This window comes from Eupeodes corollae, chromosome 1, assembly GCF_945859685.1.
Source record: "Eupeodes corollae chromosome 1, idEupCoro1.1, whole genome shotgun sequence".
Classification (NCBI taxonomy): Eukaryota; Metazoa; Arthropoda; class Insecta; order Diptera; family Syrphidae; genus Eupeodes; species Eupeodes corollae.
The window spans coordinates 196,900,550-196,912,886 of record NC_079147.1 but is presented as its reverse complement, the minus strand read 5'-3'; the positions used below and the strand labels follow the sequence as shown (position 1 = coordinate 196,912,886).

General features: G+C 29.2%; 1 protein-coding gene across 1 annotated transcript; it reads left to right on the top strand.

Annotated features, from left to right (window-relative positions):
* Positions 1-925: 925 nt before the first annotated feature.
* LOC129941145 (transmembrane protein 53) lies at positions 926-11,576 on the top strand. Its single transcript, XM_056049705.1, has 4 exons — positions 926-1,777; positions 8,311-8,674; positions 8,752-8,892; positions 9,093-11,576. Exons 1-4 carry the CDS (start codon positions 1,320-1,322, stop codon positions 9,273-9,275), a joined length of 1,146 nt encoding a protein of 381 aa, XP_055905680.1. The 5' UTR covers positions 926-1,319; the 3' UTR covers positions 9,276-11,576.
* The last annotated feature ends 761 nt before the right edge of the window (positions 11,577-12,337 follow it).

Sequence of the window (12,337 nt, the reverse complement as noted above, 5' to 3'; positions counted from 1 at the left end):
AACTTGTTAACCTTTTTCACATTAATTCCAAAAATGTAGGCACCGATCAGAAGACTATTTTATGGGCTGTCTTCTATTCTTAAATACATAGCAAACGGGCGGAGAACCCGATTCCCGAACATCATTGCAGTTCGCATTGAATTTTAAAACAGGAAAATTTAACCAGAAATCTTTTCTTACATACATACTCGTATCTTAGGCAATTATGGCGATTTTCTTTTCTTTAGTGCCTGACTCCATGATAAAAGATGAAAAACTTAAACAATATTTACATTAATTAATTGCTTACTATAATATAATCGTTTATATAGAAAAATAAGATAAACATTTAATATTCTTTGGATGTTTTGATAAACAAGATCTGAAGTTTTGTAACATAATTTATGGCACTACTAAGCACATTTAACATTTTAAACCAAAAAAAGCACTCATACGCCCCATAGTCATCTCCAAACATGATGATTCTCAACAAATATATTCTTAATCAAATTTTCCATAACTTCATTTGCATAACCTAAGACAATACATAACTCAAAATGTAATTTTCTTCCATTCTTCTTTGGAAACTTCTTTCACAGTACCGTTTTTTCATCAATTCCCTTTTGATTTATTCATTCACCAATGACACACTCTGATTCCTTTGCAATATTGTAATTTCCATGTCCAATTTTCCTCTCTTTATCAGCCATTGCATGTTTACCACCCGCTTTAGAATAGGTTTAGGTACGACAAAAAATCCTTTTTCCTTCTACGCATGTCCGTTTCGGTACGAAAAACCAGGACATAATGGAATTGAAGAGAATTCTGGTGAAAATATACCATACACTTGACACCTGGATTTTGACACGAAAAATAAGAAGGAAAAATAATCAAATAGCTTTTCTTTTTCTGTGCTCTCACTCGTTCATTTGGCCCGCAATGGATAAGTCTACCGCCATCGCCGCATCGAACACCTGCCGCCTAACTGAACAAGCTCAATAAAAAAGGACTTTGAGAAAAGATATAAATTTATTTCAAACATAAAAGAGTCCTTTTTGTTATTTGTGGAACTTTCGTCCTTTAAAGCGAGCCGAAGAACAAGATTAAAATAATCGAATACAAAATAAAGAACTACATCTAAAAGAAAAATCAATCCTTTTTATCTGTGTGAATATATCCTTGAAATTTCATATAGAAAACCCTGCACCGGTTGTCAAAGCACAAAAATCAATTAACATCATCTCTCGCTCTTTGATCCCTGAAAATTCAATAAATCCTTTACAAAAGAAAAACTAAACAAATAAAAACAATTGAAATTTTGTTAAAATAAAGTTTAAGTTATGACCTCCCACGGCAACCCCTCGTACATGGATCACGGTAGTCCTTACGGTTCCTCGTCCTCGACAAATCCTCGACGAACAGCTCAATCGTCAACGGGCTACTATCAAAAGGGTGGAACTTCTTCGGGTGGTTCACCATCAAGATCTGGGAGTGGTACTGGCAGCGGCAATGGCGGTAACAACAATGGAGCAGGAAACTCTGGAGCTTTGGTGCATCGACAGAGCTCCCAACAGCAGCAGCAGCAACAACATGACCAATCAAGCCTGCATCCTGAGGATTCTCTGGAATACTTTATCAAATTTCCAACTCCACATTTCAAGAAGGAAATCGACTCGGCTGAATCGGATTTTGTGTTCGTCTACAAGGAGACGAATGTTCCTATCGTAATGTTGCTCGGATGGGCTGGTTGTCAGGATCGCTATTTGATGAAATATTCCAAAATTTATGAAGATCGAGGGTAAGTTTAAAAGTCCTATCGATTTTTCTTCTTCAGTTTAATTTGAATGCAAATTTTTGAGAGCTTACATATGCTGGGAGCAAGTGTTACAGAGAAGAGGGTGTTTTAAGTTTAATTGTGCGGCGATAACACTTGATTAGTCATTCGGTGTGTCTCCATCAAAATAGTCGTGTAAGTGGAGGAGACACTCGTAGAGGTGCATGAAGGTTAACGTATAATATAACCTTTTTATCGTTAATTGGTTGTTATCGATTTTTGCAAGTCTGTGGGTTTTTTTGTGTGTTCGGTTTAATTCAACCAAATACCAACTCTGTACTTTTAATAGGATGTAGGTACTTTACAAAAATGGGGGTTGATTTGGGGTTAACAATAATAATGAAAGTACCTACAGAAACCGCAAGGTAACCACAAGAAAAGTGGTTGGAACTCTTATGGAGATAATAATCATTAGGGTTAATTTTGCATTATTTAGCATTGCGTCAAATGACAATGTCGATAGTTTTTTGTTACTTTTAAAAGTTTTGTCTGTTGTTTAGCTTTATAGTTGCATATTTCAAAAATAGTTTGGTTCCCATTTGTACAGACAATAAATTAAGATTTTTTATAAAATTTCAACAAAAGCTCTTTTGAAAATGAAATAAAAATGCTAAATAATCATTTTAAAATGTGTTATTGTTGAACTCTGCTTATAGCTTTGTTTCCAAAAAAAAGGCTGTTTTGTTGACGAATTAAAAAAAGAAGTGATTTCTTTTCGAACAATTGATAAATATTGCTGTTATATCAAACAAAATATTCAAATGTCATTGGGAAGGTTCAGGCGACATAAGGGACTTGAAATTTAGGCAAGTTTCTAGTATTTGAAAATTACCTTCCAATTAAGGCAACTTTATTGGAAAGTTGACTGGAAACTGTTAGTCAAGAACAATCTCCCTAACTATTAAGTCAAGTGTACTTCTATCATAATGACAGTTTATAATGTTTTTTCATTCAACTGAAAGCTAAACTTTATAACTCTATGATTTAGTTATTTTCTGCAGAACTTTATTTAATGATTTCTGTTAAAGAGTTCCTTGTTAATTTAGAAAAGAAATAACTTATATTTCTTTACAATACAAAATACAAATCGTGGTGGAATTTAAGCTTGCGTGAAAAATGTTTTGTAGGCAGTAATTTGTTTGGTTCTTTTTGTACTATAAACTTAAAGTAGAGTTTTGCGAAGTTAAGTTCTGAATTTGAAATTTATGACACTTGAAAAACTAACTTGTTGTCTTGGTCAAAATTTACGTTCAAGATATGAATTTGACTGCAAATGGAGTCCCTTATGTTGTCTGAACCTGCCCATTGGAAAGTGTCACATGACATAAAGGACGTGAAGCTAAATAAAGTTTCTTGTATATGATTGGTTAGTAGCCAAAAAATTGGTTTCTAATTAAAGCAACTTTATTTGAAAGTTAATCAATAAAAATCTTCCTAACTATCAAGTCAAGTCCATTTTTGTCACCATGGCAGCGAATCTTTTTTTTTATTTTATTGAAGGCTGAATTTTATTACTCCGCAATTTATTTATTTTCTGCTCAAATTTTTTTAATGTTTGATGTGAAAAAGTTCCTTGTCAAATTCGAAAAGGAATAAGAAATATTTCTTTACAATACAAAATACAAGTAGTGATGGAATTGAATAAGGAGTGTTTTGTAAACAAAAATGTTTCGTTAGCTTCTTCAATTGAAGGCAGAGGTTAGTAAAGTGACACTTGAAAAACTAACTAGTTACCTTGGTCAAAATGTACGTCCATAGAATTCAGTTGAGTGTAAATTCAGTCCCTTATGTTGTCATAATATAAGGGACTTGAAAGTAAGACAAGTTTCTAGTATCGGTTGGCTAGAAGCCAAAAAATTTGCTTTCCAATTAAGGCAACTTTATTATCCAAATATAAGATAATTTTTTGGTAGAAAATCGGCTGACAATTGGAGACAATTTTGTATCTTCCAATTAAAAATTGTGTTTTTGACCATTTGGCCTTATCTTCGTTTTGCCAAAACGTGTCATTAGATAGATAATCTCTCCGCACAACTTGCATCCCACAAATATCTTCAAATCTCCATCTCCTGGGTAAGTTAAAAATTTAGTTCATGCGTCCAATAATTTGCAGCTTTTTTGTGAATGAATATTTTTTCATTATTTTCTTTGGCGTGAATTATTTCGATTTTTGTAGTTCTTAAATTCTTTCAAAATCCTACACTTTTGTTTTTGTTTATGCTGATCAAAAACTTTTTACCAATTAAAAAATGAATGATATTGATCAGGTGCAGACGACATAAGGGACTTGAAAGTAGGGAAAGTTTCTAGCATCTGATTGGCCAGCTGACAACTTAATTGGAAAGTTGACTGGAAATTTATTGAAGAAAAATCTCCCTAACTATCAATTCAAGTCAAATTGTGTCAAAATAACAATTAATAATGTTTTTTTCATTTAACTGAAAGCTGAACTTTATTACTCTATGATTTATTTATTTTTTGCTCGATTTCATTTAAAGTTTGGGTAAAAGGGATCCTTGTAAAATTGAAAAAGAAATAAGAAATATTTCTTAACAATACAAAATGTAAGTCGTGAAGGACTTGAAGTTTGCCTGAAGAGTGTTTTCTAGGCAATAATGTTGTTGATAATTTTTGTACGATGAACTAAAGGTATAGGTTATTGGAGTAAAGTTCCAAGTTTAAAATGTATGTCACTTAAAGAACTAGCTAGCTACCTTGGTCAAAATATACCTTCAAAGAATGATGATGTCTGAACCTGCCCATTGTCATCAAGAGCAGCAAATGTTTATTTGGCCCTTTCGACAGATAAAATTGATTGATTAAATGGTTGTTAGAAACTTGTTCCGGAAAAATCTGCAAATATTGCAAGTTCTTGCAATCGTGTACACATAGCTTAAGTCAACTCAAGTCTACTTATTTCAAAACGACAGCTGATAGCGTATTTTCACTCAAATGCAAACTGAACTTAATAACTCTTTTATTTATTTATTATGGACAAGTTTACAAGTTTGTACTTTCTGCACATAAAAAATATTCAAATAAAGTTTCAGGTGTGAAATTATTGACATGTACAAATTCTTGCTTTTTTAGTCTTAAATATTTGTTGATAACTTGAAAATTTAACCTATTCTCAATTTAGTTGAGATTAATAAAACAATTCCTGAATGAAATATTTAGTTTTTTTACCAAAAGGATGTAAATCAAAAAGAGTAGTCAAAGAAAAACATTGGTTTATTGCATAAAAAAATGTTTAATTTGGTTTTTTTCATCCATCCATCCATTGTTTTCTCCCAAGCCCGAAAAAATACTTATTCACTTTAACATACAATACGGGATCTGGGTTCCCAAGCTGAGCTGCGAATTATTAAAAATCGTAGCTATTTGCAACTTTAACAAGGAGCTTAGAATCAATGTGATGAGGTCAAATTGTAACAAATAGTAACGATATTGATTAAAATCGACAATAGTTAATGATTGTTAACAATAGTTAGAAAGAGAACAGACCTTTGGTAACGATATTAACTGCCCACAAATGAAAGAAAAAGTTTTTTATACACCTCTAAAAAAATATTTACAATTCGATTATCTATTTATTGTATTATCTGTTTTTAAAAATTAATAAATACAAAAATACGAAGGCGCAACAATTCATATAGAGAACTAGGGCCTAGTTAATTACAACTCTCAACCATTTCTGTGTGTGAAAAATGTTTTACACATAATCGACAATATTGAAAGATCTTCCAATCGTGTATACTTAGCTTTAAATGAGATTTATCCGGACTAACTTTCTATTCAACTTTCAAATAAAATTGCATTAATTTTAAGGCAATTTTTTAGCATCTGATAGCCATTCAGAAACTTACATACCTTAGCTTCAAGTCCATTATTACGTCTGAACCGATCACTTAAGTTGGTTGCCGTTTTTTACGTGTTGAATAAAGTAATGGTTATTAATGGCGTGGACTTAAGTCAAGTAAAGTAAAGATACTACTCACACTGATAACTATCATATCCCGTCTGTCAATTTGTCTTGCTTAAAAGATTTTTAGGTTTTCGTGTTTCGTTAAATAAGTTGTCAGTTGAATTATTCTTTAAAATTGAAAAATTACCAACAAAAATTCTGCATATAATGAAATAGGTTGATTTCGAATTTTAGTCGGAAACCAATTTTTTCCAATTTTAGTAGCATTTGTTCAAAGTTTTTATTTTTTATATAAACAAAAAAATTTTAAGAATGAAATGAATTTGAAGTCAATAGTTTCTATTGTTCACGAGATATCAATAACCGAACATGAATTTTTACCAAATTTGCGTACTATTTTTTGAAGATTTTATTTTTTATGAAAAAGCTGATTGTTGGATTTTTATAAAAAAAAATTGCTGAATGTCGAAAACAATATTTTCTTTAAGATAAATTAATTTTGAAGCCAATATTTTTAATTTTTAAAAAGATATTTGAGTCGAAAGTACATTCTTACCAAGTTTTAGTATTAATTATTTTAGGTTTTTATTTTTTGTAAGAAAATTGTCAATTCAATGTTTCTCAAAATTTTATTGAATGTTAAAAAAAATATTTTTTATTAGACAAAATTAGTTTGAAGCCATAATCTCAATTTTTTTACAAAATATTTGAGTTGAAAATCAATTTTTACCAACTTATATTAATTTTTGTTTAGGTTTTTATTTTTTATAAAAAAAACTGTCAGTTCCATTTTTCTTAAAATTTTATCAAATGTTGAAAGTGATTCTTCAGTGCAAACATTTTTTTTGGAGATAAAATCATTTTTTGTTCGTAAAATTTTCGGGGTGAACTTTTTTTTCAAGTTTTTTTTTGATTTATAAAAAAACCATTAATTGGTATTAAGACGGACTGCAGAATTTTTATAACTATTAGGTTATACTCAATATATTTAAATATTATAGAAAACAAATTTTATAAATCTGTTGCTTTGTTTTTATAAAAAAGATAATTTAAATGCATTACAATATTCGAAAACATGATTAAAATAGCTGAAAATTGGTATTTTAAATAAAACCTAAAGTTCGTATATATATTATACAAAATGGAATTGAAGTCTCTAGCGTGATTAGTTCGTCAGATATTTAGGGTTAACAATATTTTTAGGTTAACAAACGTTCGTACACACGCAAGCACAAACATTTCTCTAAAAAAATCTTTTATTTCAACTCTAGGGACTTTAAAACATGGAGAAATGTCAAAATTTTCAATTCGGCAAATCGGACCGATTACAATAACTTTTTATGGGAAGTTAAAATTTGTACTAAAGGTTTTTAATCCTTTTTTTTTCTAGCCTAGTCTTTGGCAAAAAATAGAATAATTCATATTTGTTTTGATAACGTTCATTGACTCTGTATGACCAGTTTCTGACCTATGGCAAAAAGGCCTAACGTCAAAGATTTATTGGTAAAACTTGAAAAGGTAATACCAATAGAAGCTTATAAAAATATCAAATCGATTCTAAACAAATAAATGTATGTAAGATTAAGTGCACTGTTTTTATCAAGTCTGAAATTGATGGCTATCATTGACAAATAAAAACCTTATGAGCAGAAGTGGCTTGATCCTCAATTAACCTTTTTGTTTCCTTTGATAACAAAAATGAAGATGCAATGATCCCCAATCATTAAATTTTCTGTAGGTAACGGTATATTTTTTATAAACCGTGTTTTTACATGTATAAAACTTTGAAATGAAGTTAAACAAAATTGATCTCTTAAAATAGACACTCTTATTCGAAAGACAATATTTTAGCGTTATTTTTGAAAAATGACTGCTGTAGCTGGCTTGGACTGTGTGTAAACTAGACTTCAAATTTTCTGTGACTTTTTCCAACATTTGTGGCCGCATATCGGCAATAATTCTGGGTATTTTGAAAGTGGTCACTCATTAACAGCCAAGCGGCAGCGTTAAATCTCAATATCCTGGATGCCAATTCAAGGCGTTTACCAAACGTTTCGTTCTGTGTGACTTACTGCACCGTTTTTTTTTTTAAATCACATGTCACCATTGATTGTAACGTTATGGCCATCAACATCATAAACCACACCAAACACTCATATTTTGTTGATAAAACGGTGCCTCCTCAAAAACGTACGAATTATCAACACTCCAAATACGGAGGTTTTGTTTATTGACGTATCCATTCCATTCCACCAAAAATTAGCTTCCACGCCAAAAAAATGGGCTTTTCCATGGACAAAATAAATCAATTTATTCTTCATCTAGATCTGTCAAAAAACAACTTAAAGTTGTTTCTTACCTCTAAAAAATACCCTTTGAAAATGTGAACTTTATCAATTAGTTGCTAAGATCATTCCCCTTTAAATCAGTTGAATGAAAGAAATTAAATATGTGGTATATTATATCAACTCTTACATCTTGTGTCGGTTCAAGATTTTATTATTTGATTTTTTTTTTAAATATTATTTTTGCAAACACAAGGGGTAAACATATATTTTGTTTTGGATCAAAGTTTAATTACAGTCCGTTACACAGCCCCTGTGGAAACACTCTTCTGGAAACGAACTGCAATGAAACCCATTGGCGAGAAAATTCTTAAACTTATTCATGACATGAATTTCGATTCGCATCCATTGATATTTCACATATTTTCAAATGGTGGAGCATATTTGTACCAGCACATATCTTTAGCAATTAGGAATAATAAAAATCCGATCCAGATACGTGGAATGATTTTTGATTCTGCACCTGGTGAACGGCGGATGTTGGGTTTGTTTAGAGCAGTGACAGCTATATATGGCAGAGAGAAAAGGAAATGTAATTGTTTAGCTGCGGTTTTCATAACATTAACATTGAGTTTTATGTGGTTTGTTGAGGTAAGTTATATAATAATTATGCATTTGCATAACTGACAGCATAATTGAAATAAATGAAATGTTTGTATTGTTTATAGGAAACTTATACAGCATTTAAAAGTCTATTTGTGAAAACCGAGCCCTCGCAAACAAATCCGTTTAATGATTTGAAAAATGAACCAAACCAATTTCCTCAACTATTTATGTATTCGAAAGGTGATGTTGTCATACCATATGAGGTAAGTTCACACATTTTAAAATTTATTTGACACAAGAGCTATCAACCTACCCAAATGTCAACTTAGATTTGACATTTAAAACTAACCCGATATAAATAATACGTCAACATGACAGTTATAAATCGTCCTGATAACTTTTGTGTTGCCTTTTATGATAATTCCTCTTTCTAACCTTGAGATTTCTTTATTTTTCATTTAAGGATATTGAAAACTTTGCTAAATACCGCGAACAACGTGGCGTTGATGTCTCGAAAATATGTTTCGAAGATGCTGAACATGTTAAAATATATACAAAATATCCCCAACAATATATTCATTGTGTTTGTTCATTTATAAATAATTGTTTAGCAACAAGCTATAAAGGTTCATCAAAATTCGATTAAACAAAAACAAAAAAGAATAAAGAAATAAGGAAATAAGGAAACAATGCGCCCAAAAAAATAGACACACTAAGATTTACAAAATAAAACAAAAGAAGTTATACCTCTCTTTCTCTCTTCTGATAAATTGTTCTAAATTTTTGAAAGAAAAAACAAACAAGTTCTTAAAAAAATAGTAAAATTTATTTTTTATCTCTATCAAAAAGAAAAAAAAATTAAAACAAAAAAGTTTATACAAGATAAAAAAAAGTTTGTGACAAAATATTTTTTAAAATTTTGTGATACTAATCGAAATTTAAAAATTTGATTTTTAAGTTAAAAAGCTTTAGCTATAAAATGAAAAGTTGTGGTTAAGCTTAAAGCTCAAAAGCTTTTAAGCGTATGTTAAAAAATTGTGTTGAATTGTATTTTTTTTCTATTTAATATTAAAAGTAGCAAAAAGAAGCATCTTAAAAAAATGTATTGTATTTTAAAAGGCTTAAATCAAAATGATGTCAATTGTCAAAACTTTTCAAAAGTTTACGAGAATTTTCTGAACAAATTAAGATTTTCTGTGATTTTTTATTCTAACTGAACTCGAACTAAAAATCACAGATATTCAGACTTAAAGAAAAACTTATAATATTTCTGTTTTCAAATAATAAAATCCTTCAAATTGTTGGTATGTAAAATTTAAACGAATTGAAAATTCTGCTTCAATTTGTATTAAACCTTATAGTTTTTAAAACTCATCCAAAGTCACAGATTGTCCCATTTAAAAGTTGTTAACCTGGCCTGACTTTGAAGTATAATTCGAAATCTTAATTATTCGAATTCGAAAAATTCATCTTGTCCGAAAATCGAAGTTCCCAATATTTGTCAATTTATTGTTGTATACGAACTCTACAGAATTTTGGACTAAAAAAAATCTAAAATCAAGGAAATTATGTGTTATGGAACATTATAACTTGTTATTTAAGAGTTCAAAAGTTACAATTTTGAGAAAGGATTCGGGAAAATCTGCTTTCAAATTGATTCAATTTTCACATTGGATGACAGATCCAGGGACTATAAAGAATTTATTATTTACTGTTTGTTTATTTCGAAGCTTGATCAAAAGGATAACACTTAAAAGCCTTAGAAGCTTTACAAACGTCTTTAAAGAATGTGTGTCTATAATTGTATTGTATGAAGTGAAGATGCAGCTTAAAATTTTATGAATTTTAAATTCATAAAAAGAATTTTTAAAAAGTTCCCAGCTATTTATCTTTTCTTCATGTTAATCTCAAAAGCATTTTATATCAGACGGTTGAACACCAATGTAAAATTGGATTCTTTTCGACGCGCCTATATTTTGACATTTCATCATTTTATCCTGTTCACATGAATATAAAAATAAAACAGTCTGTCTCACTTCCTTATCTCTTTTTAACGAGATAGTGATTAAACGTCAAAACGAGTAGTGTCAAAGAGTCTAATGTGATCACCGTCTTATCAATTTAACAAAATTTAACATTAAATTGTACTTTAATTCAAACAAAATCAACTTGAACCCAAATTTTGCTTCAAAAGTTTTAGTATATATCAATTATTAATGGAATTATACCGAAAGCTGGATAGCATCATTTATATAGCTTTTACAAGCTTAAAACGAGAACAACTTCGTCAGAACCACAAAAAGTGAGTCTTTTAATTAACCTTTATTAGATGTTGATACTTTTATATTCTTTCTTTTTTAACATCCATCAGGAAGAGAATAGTAATATTGTAGATAAATTAAAACAAAAACAAAATAAAAATTATATTAAAATTATCCAAAAATACTAAAAAACAAATTATTCCTAAACTTAAAAATGAACAAACTTGTGACGACAAAAAAATACACAAATTTCTAAGAAATTTCTTTCTGAAAAATAATTAAAAAATCATTAATAAATAATTAAAAAAACAAAAAAAGTCAACTTGTTATAAAATATAAATATTGTATATGTATAAGTAGATAAGTAGTAGATATGTATGTATGTTTAATTTTGGATTGAAAAACATTTTCGATATAATAATTTAAAACCAAACACTTTAAATAAAAAGCGTAATTCAACATGGAAAATAGAAAAAACAAACTTAACAAATAAATAATACAACATACAGGTAGTTGAATGCTTTTAGTAATTTATAATTTTTGTTTTTTTTATTTTTAAACTTAAAAACTAAATACAAATTATTGTCAAACGCTTAATTATTATAAGAACATAAAAGAAAGAACAAAGAAAATAAATAAATGGAAACCAAAAATGATGCACAAACATTTAACAAAAAAATATTAATTATATTTGATTCATTTTATTCGCATCGATTAGAGGATCCAATGAGTAAGCTGTGGATTGATTTTTAACATATCAAAAATATCAAAAACTAGTTCAGAATCCATTCGCAACTCATTCGTCAATTCTGTGATTGGCATAATTATTTCTAAGGGTATTTTTTCTGTGACGGACGAAGACTTAAAATTGGAGCTTCCTAGAAGTTCAAGATACAAATACATGTGCTTGAAGGCTCGTGTCGTTGTAGAAACACTAGATTTGACTTCTTAGTTGAAAAATATTTTGTTCACAGGATGTGTATTTATATTTTGGTTCTTTATATCGTATTTTTCAAAGTGTTTTTTGGCTGAAAAAGCGAAGTTTTTTGGATCAGTATATTTGGTCCGTTGTTATATGTTTATCATGGATCTAATGATATTCTCTACTCGTAAAACTATTAGAAACGTATTATTAAGCATTTAAGATGATAAACGCCGTATTTTGTAAAAACACTGATATTGTTACTTTGTTTTGTTTTTATGAGTTATTAATTCTTCAAGTAGCTTTTTTTCATAAAACCCATGGTTTTTTTTCCAAATCTATAATCCCTTACTTCAATACTTAGTTGAAGCATTTATATTTTGAAAGTAGGTAATTATTGTTCTTTTAGTGAATCCGCCGTCTAAACAAATATATTATATCTATATATTATATATTATATATTTATATATATATATAAAAGAAAGTCGTGTTAGTTACACCACTTATAACTCAAGAACGGCAGAA

Excerpts from the sequence above, each read along its gene's own strand:
- LOC129941145 (XM_056049705.1), top strand. The coding sequence starts at position 1,320 with ATGACCTCCCACGGCAACCCCTCGTACATGGATCACGGTAGTCCTTAC. Across the intron at positions 8,675-8,751 it reads GTTTTATGTGGTTTGTTGAG|GAAACTTATACAGCATTTAA; the intron begins GTAAGTTATATA and ends TATTGTTTATAG. Across the intron at positions 8,893-9,092 it reads ATGTTGTCATACCATATGAG|GATATTGAAAACTTTGCTAA; the intron begins GTAAGTTCACAC and ends TTTTCATTTAAG.